The 17,132-nt window shown below is 34.3% G+C and overlaps 1 protein-coding gene across 1 annotated transcript; it reads left to right on the forward strand.

Moving 5' to 3' along the window:
- The first annotated feature begins 64 nt into the window (after positions 1-64).
- LOC149794372 (prefoldin subunit 2-like) lies at positions 65-7,057 on the forward strand. Its single transcript, XM_089968546.1, has 3 exons — positions 65-216; positions 2,635-2,758; positions 3,700-7,057. The coding sequence occupies exons 1-3, from the start codon at positions 77-79 to the stop codon at positions 3,874-3,876; spliced, it is 441 nt and encodes a 146-aa protein (XP_089824672.1). The 5' UTR covers positions 65-76; the 3' UTR covers positions 3,877-7,057.
- Positions 7,058-17,132: the final 10,075 nt, after the last annotated feature.

A 17,132-nucleotide genomic window follows, 5' to 3' on the forward strand; every position in this document is an offset into this window, starting at 1 on the left:
TATAAAAATCTGCAATTATTGCTTTATTCATTTTGTTCAATTCTTATTTGTAAAATACACTCACCCAAACAAAATCATGGCTTCAACGAGTTCGCAGAACAAGTCAAAAGCAAAGTCTCACGAGCAAATTATTGCCGGTTTTCAGGATCTCCGGCAACAACAGAGAGGAATAGCATCAAAAATATCAGAAATAGAGATGGATATGAAAGAACATGAGTATGTTCTTATTGTATACCTACGTTAAAGGCCGTTGTCAACTGGCATCGTCCAGCATGTTTTTTATGAATGCTTGCTGATACGGACCAAATACCAGGCTGATTCGGACCTTATGAAATATTTTAACAACAAAATGAACACATATGCCTGTAACTCTGATGAGAACCCTGCCATATTTTCTGTACTTAATTTGTTCGGTTTTGTTTTGTTGTTTTATGAGCATGCCCTAGTTCCAATATTATAACTCGTTCCTGACAGTATCGCGAAAGATATTCGCGTCTGTTTCTAATTGAATTTTCACGTCAGCATCTCGATAAATATAAAAAATTACCGATTTCGTGTCGTGCATGAATGATTTAAATATAATTCATATTGACATACACCCATCATTCGATACATGCTGAAAAAAACTGATTTTTATATTAGTCCTACAATGTAACATGTCGACCCTATGTTTTTTAGAAGCCCTCTTACTGCCTAAATAACGGCATTGTGTAGAATGTTCTCAAGGCGACTGAGAGTGGAACAAGAGGCTACATTTTTAGGAATATGATTATCACACACACTTGGCAGCCCATATCGTAGTACTAATATTAGCACCTCTACTTTTTTGATGTGGTACTAACATTAGTCTTACAGTGTAAAATATCGAGCCTGATATTTATGTTTTGGGGTTGAAGTCTTACTGCCAAAATAATGGCATTGTATATTGTGTTCCGATGTTGATTAACATCATAATGATAAGTCAAATTTTCAGGAATATCCCACACACTTGGCAGTCTATATCGACACTTTTCTACAAGTTAAAGTCATAATGTTTTAGTCAGACTTTACTCTTTTTTTTTCTTCTAATAAATTCAAAATACTAACACAAGCAAATGAACATGTTTTCATGTTTAGTTGAATACTGAATTCAGTTTAAAGGATTATAAGAATGTTGAACAAAACAAAGCTATCTAAAAGTATGAATATATTTTAATTCATTTTATTAAAGAAACCCACTTCAACTTGAGCTGATTTTGGCATACATTGCATTCCAGGCAACTAAAACAATTGAAAGGTTTCTAGGTCATGATAATGCTTAAGTTCTGTATAGTCAGCTGTTGTCTCAACATTATGTACCTTATGAATGGATTAAAATGAATTGGGTTATGTGAAAGTTGGTGGAAACTGGCAAAGATATTTTAGATATTTGTTCTGAGTGTAAGCTTGTACCATGTTTTTTTAATGAAAAGTAATTAAATACTTATGGAAATATCTGCTGGCTTCTTCACTTAGGCAAAATGTTACTTAGACTGCAGTCTTGAATATACTGGTGACCTGGGTCAAGAAAAACACTGTTATCCAGACCCCTAAAGAATCAGAAAATATTGACATTCACTGGCTCTTAACTTCTCACAGGTATTGCTCATAATGATGTGTGATAGCTGGTTGAAAGAGAAAAAATTTCCATATCTGATGATGCCTAGACTACTGAAGAGTGTTACTGTAAATGCAAATGCATGAGGAAAGTGAGGGCTAGGTGTGAAACTGCAATTATTTCCCTCCAGGTTAATATAAAAAAATCCATTGTCTCACTATATTTCTCAGAGAAGCAGTTTATTAGAAATGTGCTTAAGATGAACATAATATCTTTAGTGTGCAGACTTCATGTGATATTTGTCTAAGAAAAAAGAAAATTTCATATGCAACATGCTTGAACTGACAACAAGGAGGCAAAATGGATAAAATTAATAAATAATGGACTTGTGCGGTGGGTGGGGGGGGGATTTTAACATTATTGACTATATCATACAGAGGAAATGGGAGCTAAGTGCCATTCCCACCATGGCAGCCAACCCTGACTTTATTTTCAGTGTGTGAATCTGCATCAGCTTGGTCCAGGGATAAGTAAGTTGTTGTTGTTGTTGTTGTGGGGTTTAACGCCATTTTTCAGCACACGATAGGCTATGTATGGCGGCCAGTATTAATGGTGGAGGAAGAACCCGGGAAACCCCCGGGAAGAACCACCGACCCACGAGAAGCTACTGGCAAGCTTTCTCACATACCAACATTGGTCGAATCCTGGACTTGAACCCACGCAGACAGAGGTGAGATGGCAGTGATCATTAACGGGGATAAGTAAGTAATAAAGTTTTACTATGTCCAGCTAATTAATACCTGGTCAGGATGAGAGGATGATTAGTTTCCAATACATGCATCTGTTATATTTTGCTGTTGTTTTAGATTTGCACTAAAGTGATTATCACACAAAATTGCAAAAGAAAATGGCCATGAAATTCTCATTGTAAGTTGCTTCTTCCTATGCAATTCTCTGGAATATTTTCTTTCTTATTTATGTGCAAATGCCTTTATTGGACAATAGTTTTATTAGAGTGAGGTAATTTTCTTTTTTTTATGTTTGCTTTTCTGTTCCAGGTTGGTTATCGAGACACTAAAGGATGTTGATCAAGACAGAAAATGTTTCCGATTAGTTGGAGGGGTTTTAGTAGAAAGGACAGTAAAGGACGTTCTTCCAGCATTAATTAGTAATAAAGAACAAGTATGTTTAGATCCAAATTTAAATTTAACAATAACAAGAACGTATAGTCCAGGTTGAAAAATATCCTAGTACTTTTTACTTTGAATATTTTCATGAAAATGATTTTAAAAAGATCAAAAGTTTACTTTGTATTTGATATGAGCAGCTGGACAAGAGACAAATATCTGTTTATCCAACAAAAGGTTCTCCTTTCCTTGAGTTCTTGAAAAAGATACTCACTTCTGATAGTTTACACAAAAAGACAACATAGAAAAACACTAATATGTGCTATAAATGAATGGAAAAGTGTCAAGTGTACGTTTTGTTTTCACATGATTTGTCCTCCCTTTACTGGCGTATGTTGTGTTTTTGTACAACAAATTATCTTATTTTGGAGATATGTACTGTCATTATTTTAACTTGCTTTAGACTTATAGAGAAAACTGTCTTGACATGCTGTACCCTTTTGTTGCGTATTTCACTCTATATAAACACATTTGTCCACAAAGAGCAACATTTGATGGTCCCTTGATTGTCCTTTATAGACAGATTTAATTACGTTATTTAACTCATACTTCATCGAATGTCATTTTGGTTGAAAGTACAGTAGTTATTCATTTTGTATACTTAAGTGGTTTGAATGTTTCTGCAAATACACATCATATACATTCGTAACACTTTTGATATTCGTAAGGGAGAGGGAAAATGTTTTGTGATTCTGTATTTTTAAAATATCAGTGATATATTTTGTTTTATTGGGGAAATAATTTATGTAACCATAAGAAAGGGAGACATCTACAGCAACTGCACAGCTTGAGTCATTGTTACTTGACTGTCAGATTCTAAATCTTATTGAAATACTGAAATAATTGTTTTGATTATTCCACCTATCATTTGCATTCACTTGAGAAATACAAAATTTGACATATTCATAAAAAATATTTTAATTTTTTTATTTACAGATGTTTAACATGGTTAAAAGTTTAGCCAAACAGCTAGAAAGTAAAGGTGTTGAGATCAACAATTACAGAGAACAGCATAATCTTAAAATAAAAGGGGAAGAAAGCAGTCAACCAGTAGAGAAAAAGGAACAAGATTCTTCCAAAGCTGGTGGAGTTTTAGTGGCTAAAGACTCGTAGTACTTTATATTTTGTACATAAAACCACCTTCTGCTAAGTGCTTCACATTTTCATGCCCATGGCAAGACATATTTTGGTGCATTTTTCTCAAAATTAAATATACAGTGTATAACATTTGAATTTCATCTGGTTCATTTAAGACCAAGATCCACAAAGCTGCCCTACTAAGACAGATAGTGTCAAGAAGAATGAAGTCTTAAAAGAAAATGATACTGAGATAAATACATAAGAATGAATATTTTTCTTTGAAATTTTTTATCTTGACATAAGAAAAACTAAATTGAATCCCTAGAGGCATACAAATTTAAATGAATGGTAGTAAGGTACTTGTGTTTAACAGTTCTTCCTTATTTGTCAAAACTCAGTTCTCTTTATGTCATTGGAAACATTTTCCTGCTTGCCTATCACCAGAGTTACAGGTTATGATTAATCATATTCATCATTGTCACAACTTTTAAGATCGATTAATTCTCTGCTAACTACATTTCTGTATTTATTTGCTTTTACTTTTATGTTGTGGGCAGTTTACAGGCCTCATGCACTGCGCTTCTGCCATTATCAAGTTCAGCTTGGAACTGGATTACCCTGGCATGGTTTAAGGTCACTTATTCTAAATGCTTAAAGGACTCACAGTACTAATTCAGCTCCCATAGTTCTCCCATGGAAACAACATTATATTAAAATAACATTGCATTTCTGAATGCTCATGATCAAACCTGTATTTATCAGAATAAACTCCTCCTTGATGCAGGCTTCTTTATGGAGAAAACCATATGAGCTGTGGCATTTTGTAAAAATCTACATGTGTTTCAAACATGATTTCATTTCTGCATTTCAATAATCCTAATTTCAGTAATAAGTGTTTCAAAGTCAGGTTTGTAAAACAACTGAAATTCAGTCAATTGAACATTGTTTTGTTTAGGTACAAATCAGATAAGCTATCAAAAGATTCTTTTTACTTTCTGTGTGTGTGTGTGTGTTGGATTTTAACATTTTTTTAGTCATATCACTACAGTCTCTGCATTGGCAGTTTATAGTGATGCCTAGCACTGTCATGCCACAGACACGTTGCATTATGTCTCACCCAGTCACATTATCCTGCAACCAGGCCGACAAGTCCTAACGCTAACCTCTTCATGCTGAGTGCCTAGTGAGGCATCTCTTAGTACTAAGTCATTGGTATGACTTGGCCAGAGTTCAAACTATGACCTCCCGCATCAAAGATGATCATGTAACCACTTGGGACACCAGGGTGGTCATTGATTTTACTAAAATTTTACTTCCCCAGTCATGGCGAGCCAAACCTGTATACCTCTATTTACTCCATTTTGTCATCATCCATTTCTAGATTGGTTTCCATCATTTCATACTATTGGTACTGTGAGACTTAGAGCCCTGAGGGCCAAGGTCATATCCATTTGTAACAATTGAATGAGCCCATAACATTGAAATGGAGTTCTTTGCATTTTGAGACTTCATTTAATTGATATAAGATTCGGCATACAGATAGTTGTTCTCTCATGGAAATTAATGTATTTATACTTTTGCATATATAGCCCATCAGATTTTATAGTTTGCTCTAGTTTAACATACAATATTGTGGGTTTGTTTTAGTGCTCTTTCTACCCACCTTACAAATTTCTTATGGAGTTGACTCAATCCATGTACCTTATATACTTGCATATAAGCTGAGTCAAACAGCAAACAACAAAGATCATGATCTCTCTTAGAATAATGCACCTGCAGATCAGGGGCTTTATTGTTTATTCTACTGATTACTCCTAACAAACTGCATAGTACCAGATTTGCCAGTGCATTATGTGACCTCAAATCTTGGTTGGTGCAGTTTGCAGTTGAACTCCTCTTATAAGTGAGTATATGTGGTAGGCCTTGTGGCAGCTTGGCTTGTCCTGGCAAACTGATGTTGAGCATTTTCATACATTTGGTGATGTTAGTATATGGTTTCTTCTTAAACAGACCTGTAAGTATGTGTATTAGGAATGCATATATTGTTAAATTCAAGCTTTGTGACAATGAAACACGGAGGTGATTAACAGTGATATTTAATAACACATCAGCATATAAAAGGTTATGTTTTGAAATATTGTCCACTCTTTGTATAATATCACCATAAATAACATGCCTTTGAAAATGATTAAGTCACACTAATTTAGGATTATAAAGTTTTCTTATTAAATGTCTCACTTTGATATGTGTAAATCTCAGGCCAAGTTCAGCCAATACACAGCATTAATATTTCACAAAATGCTAACATTATGTATAAGGTATATATTTTGTTTTCATCATAATCTTTAATGTGGAATTTTTTTTAATTGAAAATAGTTTCCTCATTAATTATTCTGAATATGGTTTCCTGAATAATTGTTTTTAAAAAAACGTTAGACCTAGAAATATTTTAGATTGAAATGTTCTAGATTTTTATCAAAACTTGAATATCTACCCTCTTAACATCCTGTAGACCATCAAGCTTTTGATGACCTTTAATGGTCATTTTGAAGGAAAAAAAGTCTTTGGTTTGAAGTATGGTGACTCGGGTGTGAAAAGCCTTATTACAGTGAAACATTTTGGTTTTGTTATATGGTTCTCAGTAAAAGGTTATGAATTAGATTAAGAGCACATATTGTTTTGTTTTTATAAGGAACAGAATTACAGTATGACAATTTTATTTTGTGTAGACTAGTACAACTTGTTTGCTTTCACTGGTTAATCCCTTTTCTATTTTTGCCTTATCATTACTGTTGATAACTGTATAACTAAAGATATAAAAGAAATGCAAATGATAGTCACTATTTTAGAATCTTATTTACTGGGTTATCGCTCACACAAACCTATTATTTATGATTAATTATGTTTGGATTATGATGTACTTGAACTGAGGAAATTTTTCCTTTGCTGAGAATTGTGATTATTTTAGGCAAAGGACAGGTTGGTTATTTTGTACACAATTTTCTTACATGTTTTGCAAATCTCTGCTTTCACAAACAAAATCTATACAATTGCTTGTTTGGTGTAAGAGCTTATCATTTCCCAATTAATAATATTTGTATGACTGGTCAGGTAAAATATCAAAACCTTTATGATGATCTTTCTCTCTCTGTTGGGTACAGAAATTATGTCAGAATAATGAAAATAAAGCAAGTAACTTTAGGAAAAAAAACAATTTGTTTTTATTCTTATGTTCATCCATTTACATTTTAGTAATGAAAAACTGTTTGCTTCACCCTTTTCCCTTCATAGGTTCCTTGTATCACATTATCCTTTGACCTCAGATGTAAAGAAAGATGTATCTATAAGAATTGGATCACGTAACCAGGGATGGTCCTGGCGTTTAAAAAGCTGTCGCAAAAAAATCGCCAACCTCTATTTTGTCGCCAATTTTCAAAAAGTGTTGCCAAAACAAGTAGTGTACATTTTTCCAAGTGTTAATTTAGTCTATTAATGTAACAGGCAATGAAAATTACAAAAGATGGGTTAGTTAATACTTTAATTACAACAAGCATTAACAAAATGTTACAAAGTGTTACATGAAGATCCGTCGCGATTTTAGGGCTGTCCACTTGTTGAATGCAGTTTCAAAGTCTAATTTTTCACATCTGTACATGCTGATTCTCATTAAATTCTCGAGAGATGAGATGCAGAGCTTATTTCTGATGTCAGTTTTTATGAGGTTCATCATACGGAATCCACGTTCACAGTCTACAGTGCTGACAGGTGACACTAGTAGTCTCTCAGCAGCCCCCCCCCCCCCCCATGGCTAGCTTCACAAAGCTTGTAGCGAATTGCTTCCTAACTCCCAAGAATGATCACTGAATGCTGTATAAATTTTCTCGACAAGAAAAATAGGATCTCCATTCCCACGAATGAAATGTACACGAGTCAACACCTGGCAATACTGGACCGTATATATAAGCATAAATTCACACCCAATTTAGGGATTCTTTCACTCCTGTATTTTGAGAAATAAATAATTATTATTAATTATGCAAAACTGTTTTTTTTTTTTTTTTTTGCTATTTCTTGTTGCGGAGTTTAAGTCTCTGCAGCCGTAACACAGGACTGATGGCAAAAGGAAAAGATCAATGAGTAAAATGCTGCAATTGGCGACAGATGTAATTATGATTGAGATTTTTTCCATTTGCTTTGTATTTATACACAGTAGTCGGTACTTCAGAGGTTATCAGTTTTCTATGAAGGTTCAGCAAAACTATTGTATTGGTATATGTATAAAAAAAACAGAAGGATTAGCCATACAATTAATTGTATCTGTTCTATTCGCGTCTTCAGAAGTCGGTCAGTTGTAGGTATAGTGCGGTAGCATGATTGACTGTATCGCAGCATACAGTCCTCAGCCCAGATGTCAGCATAAGCAGATTATGATGTAACAATGCACTGTAAAGATGGGGTTGTCAATAAGAACAAAGGATCGTTTGTGTAACAGATTGATTCCAATGCATTGCTTAGTCAAGTTTGTGGCTTCCTTTCGTTCTGCCTTTTAATTTATCCAGTCCAAATCCATGATTGTATGTACAAATTAAATAACCAAAAAGTATGTCGCCAAAAAAATCGCCAGATGGGATATTTTTGTCGCCAATAAGGAAAAAAAATCGCAATTTGCGACATTGGCGAAGCCCAGGACGATCCCTGCGTAACTATGCAATCTATGAAATGGCAAATTACAGTTTATAAATGCTTTTGATATGGGTCATGCACTGATGTGTTAAAAAGATGAAAGAAGTTTTAATTTGTACCAATGAGAAGATAAATATTCAAATTATCAATACCAGTCAGTTAGGATTTGATGCAACATAGCCTAATTTTGCTAACATTGTAAAACTGAATCCTTATGCTGCTAGTAGATGGTTTAAGTGAATTCCATGTTTTCAACAGGGAATATGTTCTGACCTCCCTGCCCAGCATAACTGTCAAAATATCTGTAACTGGCTGGAAAGGTTAGAGAAAAGTTTAACATCACTCATAACAAGACTGGTTTAATATTTTATGGTATTAGACTGTTTACCAAGTTTGACATAAATCAAATGAGAAAGAGATAGACAGACAGACAGACTCTGCCAATTAGATGCAAAATCGCTTCATTAATATGTGTGAATCTTGCTGATTTTATTCATTCGAGATCTTGACGATTTAAGTCTACATGGATTGATCAGGTTTATTAAATTCAGATAAGAAATAGTCTCCAGAAATGGTAACAAGTTCAGCTCGTCCGGTGCAAGATAACATTTTGAAACTTACAATTACAACTTCAGTAATGAGTGAGACCCACATGCATTCAGTACAGGGATCCCATTCATTTTCAAATTCAAGCAAAATCAGGTTTATATAAGGCTGTATTCCAGGTTTTGTCAAAACTGGATTAGAAATATGACTTCTGTAGTGGTAACAAGCTCAACCAATCAAATGGAAGGTCACATCATCAATATGCCTGATATCATGTAAGTGTCAGAAATAGATTAGAAATATGGCTTCCATAATGCTAACAATCTCAACTAGATGCAGAATCACCTCATTAACATGCAAGAATCTTGCTCATTCAGGTGGTGACATTTTCCAAACCAAGACTAGCATGGACATCTGAAAATCAACATTGGGCAAGAATTTGATATTAGTACCCCAAGTTTTACATCAGGGACTTTTGATACGCCAATAAGGTTTCCAGTGTTAGCAGAGCAACAAGATCACAACAAGGGGTGAATTTGCCATATGGTCGTATACTGAAGTTATCTCTAACGGTCTTCTGTTTAGAAAGAAATTTAAATTTTATACCTTTCCAGACTTAAATTAAGATTTAATATTATGGTAATGCTGAAAAGAAACATCGATGTCTCCCCTCCAATCTAATGTAAATTCTTTTTGTTATAATTTATAATAGAGAAACAAAGGTTTTGTTACTGAAAAGAAACATCAATGTCTCCCTCCAGTCTAATGTAAATTCTTTTTGTTATAATTTATAATAGAGAGAAACAAAGGTTTTGTTGCTGAAAAGATCATTTTTTCTACTGTCATTGACCGTTATTATGAATTTTAAATTGTTGGGTACAGTTAAATTAAATTAAATTTTCATGTTAAAATTAATAGCAGTATAGTATTATATATATATGTAAATATTATTCAATGTGCAAATATCTTAATTATCCAAAGAAATGAGACCAGTGCACTCCTACATCTTAATAAAAGGATATCTTCATTTTGTATGTTCATGATGAAATATAGCAGTATGGCATACAACATATGTAGTAGGAAATATTCTCTGACCCACTTGGTAAATTCAACTTACAGTCTTACAGTGCATTGGGAACTTCATTTGCATGAGAGGGAGTGGATAATATATGGTGAGCTCGCTATGGAGTTTTAAGTCCTCTGTATATTATTCTTTGGGAAATATAAAAAGAAATTATAATTTTATGACCATGTTCCAGACATATCTTGTCAGGCTAGAGTGAAAAATTTTTAATTGTTGTCCAAAGATCTTGCTGATAAAAAAGCTTGTATTCCATGTTTGATCAAAGTCATGTCAGAAATATGGTTTCTAGTGGCAATAAACTTAGCCAGTCAGATTATTTTATTTCATACGTTCATAATGAAATTTAGGTGTGGTTTAGAAAAGATGTACTATAAATGAGTGATTCTAGCTCATCCTACAAGTCCACCTTCGGATTTGGGAACCTAATTTGTATTATAACAGGGAATGGGTGATACATGGGGGTAACTAAGTAGGGAGATTACAGTCCTCCTGTATGTTAGTCTCTGGAAAAAACTAACAAATTTTAATTTTATGACCTTGTTTCCAGCATAATCTTGCCTAGCTAGTAGGTGAGAATGGAATTGTTGCCTCCTGTCATTATTGAACTTGTGTGAGATATTGATTATACAAGCCCATATTCCATGTTTGATAAAACTCAGATGAGAAACATGGTCTCTGGAGCAGAAACCGGCTCAGGCAATTAGATGTATGATCACTTTGCTCCTATGCTTTGATCTCGCTCTTTATCAGACTTGTAGGAGATCTTGATATTATAAGCCCATATACCAAGTTTTATAAGATGTGATCAGAAATATGGCCTCCATACTGGCATCAAACATTTTTTTTTTTAAAGGCACAGACAGGCAAGATAATGCTTGAATTTTATTCAGAGCCTTATAAATACAAGATGCCTGCTCTTTTATCCATTCCACATATTATTTAGCTAGATGCTAGAAAGAAAAAGTCCTTTTACATTGAGTTTGATCTAAAACCCTTTAACATATGGTATCATGCCCCACCAAGTCACATTATCCTGACGCCAGGCCAACCAGTCCTAACACCATACATGCCAACCATTACACTTTTGGTGTAATCATTCCGCTTTTTTCACTAAATTATGCCTTATGTGTATCTGTATTCGGATTACGCGTTTTCAGTATATCCCCCTCCCAAAAAAATTAATTTGTTTTCTCATGCAAGCACTTTTGGACACCTCTACTCCATTCGCATAGAAGCGCCTTTGGACGCCTCTAAACCATTCTTATGGAAGCGTCTTTCGACACCTGCTGTAAACATTAGCCATTTTTAGCAGGTTATCGTAGCGCCACCTTCGGGGAACCCCCACTATTAGATACTACATTCACTGCTGTGAATGACCATTACGTCAGATCACATGGTCACTGTTTATGCTCTGGTCGAAATCTGCTATTTAAAGTAACTGGGTCGTATTCTCCACTCTCCAAAATGGAGGTCACGGATTTCGTTCAGTACTTACTTGAGTTTTCATGATTAGAATCACACTATGAAAGCTTCAATAACTTAGGTAAAGGCTCTGATATTTATGTAGGCAGCAATTAGTTTTTATAAATTATCAAATTCAGATGACTTAGTGATGTAGACGCAGACAAAGAACTTGTAAATTTCAAGTATGAGAAATGGCAGCTACGGTTGGTCACGCGGCTTCACTGACTTGATGGTGAACGAATTCTCTCAAGATTTTAAAGCACATAAAAATTCTTCCATGACAAAATACTTACACAGCTGTAACGATTGGACTTTACTCTTAAATTTTTCCATGCATAAAAGATGTGTACCAAAAATGTAAAATGGTTAAAATTGCTGTTAAACGTAACATACACTGCACTGATTAACAGTGTGTATGGAGTCGAATAGGTAACTTGTTCTATTTATAGCGCACTACATGTGTATCGAAGAGCTAAAAAGCCATACACTCTTTTTAGGGTCTGTGTAAGAGACTTTGACAATGAAAAGGGCAAAGTTAGAGTGCTCTTCTTTCATTACCAGAATCAACAGTAGATTCCACTGGAGAAAACATTTTTTTTGTTGCTTGACAATGTTTTGAATAAATATAACTGTGAGAGATTGTTCAGTTTTGTTAACATAAATAAAACTGAATTCAGATCCAGGCTCAGTAACCCAGCACTTAGTGCTATACTGGTGTGCAAAACATTCATAGTCTCAGCTGGTACAAAAAGTTTTGAAATGCAATATGAGAGTCTATTGCTTTTTAAAGCTCAAAGTGCTATATACGAAAACTTGAAGCAGTAGTTGATGTTAAAAGTCCAGAGGGATAAATAAATTATTTTGTACATATGCTCATTGAATTTTTATCATATTATATGTGGATTACTCTTTTTCTGCTTAGATTACTCTTTTTGTCCACTTGGAATACACTTTTTCCTTGCCAGTGGTTGGCATGTATGCTAACACTAACCTCTTAATGCCAAGTGCCTAGCAAGGCAGCTGTTAGTACCATTTATATAAGTCTTTGATATGACTTACCTGAGGGGAGGGGTTGAGGCTAATGCTCTAACCGGAGCAATTCTAACAACTTGTGAGGTCATGATCTAAATGCAAAGACTTACCCAAGGCAAGGCAAAATATGTCACAGTGACCCTCTTTTCTTGTGAGTGTTGTACTAACAGATCACCATCAATTTCATGAATCTTGCATAAAAAATGCCTGTTAAATAAACATCAAAAACAAAATTGAATCTAAGCTGGTGCAGCATTAAATATGGTCATTACTCACCTACTATTGATACAAGAGTGTTGTGCTAGTAAAGAAGCTTATTCAAGTTTCAGGATTCTGTATGGGAAAGTATGCACAGAGCATGCATTAAATATGTGATCATGAGGTAAATGCAAAACTTTACCTGAGCCAGTAAAATGTGTATTGTAGGTCACAGTGACCATTTTTGCATGGGTGTGTTACAATTACTTATTTTAATGATTACAGTTTAAACAGTAGAATGTCAAAATGAACCAAAGTCACTGAAATATTAAATATAGACCACAGTGACCTACTCTGATCATGTTTGTGTAGGATACAGATCAAGCTACATATTCTTGCCTTGTCTCGTAATTCCAGATATAGCAGTATTATACAGTAGATAAAACACCAATGTAGTTATGGGCTAAATGCAAAAACATAACACAACAGTAAAATGTTAATTGTAGATCACAATAACCTTTTGGATGTAAGGGTATGGTACGATATGGGTGCATAGTTACCTAGTTTGATGATTCTGGCATACACAGTGTTGGAGACTGAAACCAAGGCAGTGAAGCATGAAATGTGTCACAGTGACTAACCTGTGTGAAGAGGGTGTAGTACTTGTCAAGGTGCCTTCCAATCCCCAATTTGATGAACCTTAGTATCGCTATGTATACAGATGTTTAAAAAACAAACCATTTGGTTGTAAGCAGCAAAATACCTAGTTGGTCATGAACTAAATGCAAACTTACCCCACACCAGTAATAGTGTGAAATCAAGGTCACCATTACCTCTGTGGTAAGAGTGTAGTGCTAATGGAAATAAATACAATCATATAGTTTGATTATTCTATAATGAACAGAACTTGATAAATAAACCAGAAATTTAACCAAAGTCAGTGAAGCATGAAATATAGGTCCCCATGACCTACATTTGTAATGAGCATGTAGTACTCACCAAGATGCATCACCTCAGCAAGTTTCATGATTCTAGGTATAACAGTATTTATAAAATGTGCTAAAAACCAGACCAAAATGCAAAAACTTCACAAAGAAAATATAAGTAATGTGCATGTACAAATTAGCCCCCTCCCTTGAGGGGTAGGTGATATAAAACACCCCAAGCTGTTACCTATGATCCAGGAAGAAAGAAAGGCTGAGATTCAGTGAGGGTGTACATATGTAAATATTTTTATCTGCACCAATGCTGGGGTAGAATTTTAGCAGGCCTTTACTCTCATGTGTTGAGCTAAAAATAACTTAAGAATACCTTATTATTCTAATTCAATAAAAACAATTTATTTAAAAAAAACAAATATAATACAACTTAGGAATTCATTTTAATAATTTGTAATTTTAAGTTGGAAGAAAAATATATAATAGAAATATAACAAGTAACTTTAGTGTGGATAATAACAAAGTGTATGCAGGGTCTATGAAATGAAATTTCACTATATTGTATCCTTTGATAAGACACCTAGCTTTCATTGCCAAAGAAAAATTAACCAAAGTCACATAGCTATCTTAAAATTGTATTGAAGCATTAAAACATGTTAAATATTTGTTCTTTATATGTTAATAGATATATATGCACTATTTTATGGCATTTCAGAAATTAACTGAAATTAGTCATTTTAAATTTATATTTTGTATATTCACATTTTATTATGAAAACAATAATAACTTGATGTGTTTTTCTTCTGAAGTACTTCCAAATTTTTACCTTCCATTATTAAAATATCAGGACCTTCCAATGTTCCAGCCACCATCCATATCATTTTCCATCCATGTAGAAAAAAAGAATTATAAAAACAAACAAACCACAAATGAATTTCAGATTCTATTAATTTTGTGAATAGATTTCATCCTATCAAATATAATAGTATTGGACATCACATTCATTAAAATGAGCACTATTTCCTCCCTTGGCCCTGGGGGAGTGGGGCGCAGGGGAGGGGGGACAAGTGGTCAGAGGTACTAGGTTTTACAGATCACCTGCACATCTCACCTCCATCGGCATAAATTTGAGTTTTGGTTCTACTGAATTGGATATGTGAAAAAGCTTTGCCAATAGTTTCCCATAGGTCTGTGGTTCCTCTCAGGGTTCATCCTCCACCAACTATACTGTCTGCCATGTGTAGCCTATCTTGTGCCAAAAAGTGGCATTAAACCCCACAAAACCAAAAGCAAAACCTATTTCCTCCCAATATATTTTAGTGCATAATGATTCAGTAAATGGAATGGTAAAAGGAGTAAAAAGAAAATCTTACTCCAACTGACCAGCCCAGTTTTCTTTTAATATAAAACCAGAAACAGGCTTTTCTTTCTTTTTTATGACTAATAGAAAATGTGGAAACTTTGCACTCCAAACTTTTCTTTCCAATGCATGTATGAATTTGCTTTTACAAGTTTATAAGTCAGTTGAGCAGTATCAGGTCTACTTGGACCTCTTGTTTAAATGATTTGTGGTAAACATACCAGCAAGTTGGTCATCTAACTGCCCAAGTATCCATTTCACCATGAATATGCATTGAAGTACAGTACACAGTACAGTAGGTCTATATAAATATAGGAACAATCGTTTTGTCTATACTGATTTTCAATACTGTTTAAATTAACCTTAAAAAGTAATTCTTGTGGTGTGCAAGAACCTGTCAAAGGTGATGGGGTAACATCAATTACGGTGTTGTGGGGCTAACAAGGTGTGGGGTAATTGCAATGCAGTGCCAACTAAAGGTCTATTAACTCTTCCAGAATTGGTGCAAGTAAAATGATTGGTCAATATGCATCTCTGATGATGATGAGCAAAACATACACAAAGTTTCATGAAGATCCATTGAGGAACTGTGAGACTAGTGTTTACTAGATTCTGTCATACACTCATAGCCTACATCAGTCTGCATCAATACACTAATAACAATGAAAGGAACACAGTGAAGTGTTGGTATGCTACATGTGAAAGTGCTGCCAGCTTGCTCGTCTGGTACAAAAAAAAGAGTAGACAATCCATCTGATGACCTGGATTTTTAAGTATATGGAGTAAATTAGACCCGTATACAGTAAACTTTATCATCTTAAAAGAAATAAAAGAAAGCATGTGAAAAAAACAAAAGTGAATTACTTCTGATGACAACTCAAAAATTATCTGATCTGCTGGGTGTGATGAGAATGGAAATGGAAATGTGTAGGTCTGTGTACAATCGATAGATGCAACCACAGTTAAAAACTCTTCTGCATTTGTGTGATGTCTGATGACACATGCTACATCCAATTCACAAGTCAACATGTAGAGGTATTTGGATCCTTCAGAGTTTGATAGATTGATCTCCACCAGCCAGTAGTGCTATATGTAAGACAGTTTCTCTCAAATGAAGACACAACAAAGAAACAGAACATGTCATGTGACCATGACAGTACTGTTAATTGTTCAGCTGCCTTTTGACAATTTGGATGCATTAGATGCACTGCTGGAACTCCTCTTTCTGCAGACTTAAAATTTATTGGCAACTTTACTTTGAATACCATAGCCTCATTTTTGGAGACTGAGTCTAGTTCTGGTGCTGTCTTTGTTAATGGATGAGGATCATCATTCCATTTCTATTATTCCAACTGGTCATCTGATTCTACATGAGGTATGTCTCAATCTGGATCAGCTGGACAGTTAACAGCATTGTCCTGGTCAATAAACCATGGTGCTGGAGTTAATAAAGTGTGACAAATTATATATATATATATATATATATATATATATATATATATATATATATATATATATATATATATATATATATATATATATATATCTTATTTTGTATCATTCTTTCTTTTTCCATTTTTCATCACATAGATAACATTACCAAAGGCAGATGTTCATGTCTACTTGCATTTACCATTGAGTAATTGACTGCATTTCTCTTCTTCCATTATGAAATGTAGGACCAGTGGGTTGTGAACAGGACCAGTAGCATTTGAAGGATACTGGTCCTGTGGTTTGCTGGAATATTTTTGAGTATCACACACTGTCAGTACTCACATCTTCACAAGATGATCATATTTTCAAAGTTTCATGTCCATCCATTTTAAACTTAGAGACTTGTTTCACTAAATTGTGTGCCAAATGAAAGGGCATATGGTTATTTCCCCAAGTTTTATGGCAATCCTTTGAAATCTGTTAAACTAGTTGCTTTCAAAAGATTCCATCACAGACCACAATAACTCTCATAAACAATGTAAAACCAGTC

Source organism: Sinohyriopsis cumingii, chromosome 8, assembly GCF_028554795.1.
Source record: "Sinohyriopsis cumingii isolate HCF-2022 chromosome 8, ASM2855479v2, whole genome shotgun sequence".
Classification (NCBI taxonomy): Eukaryota; Metazoa; Mollusca; class Bivalvia; order Unionida; family Unionidae; genus Sinohyriopsis; species Sinohyriopsis cumingii.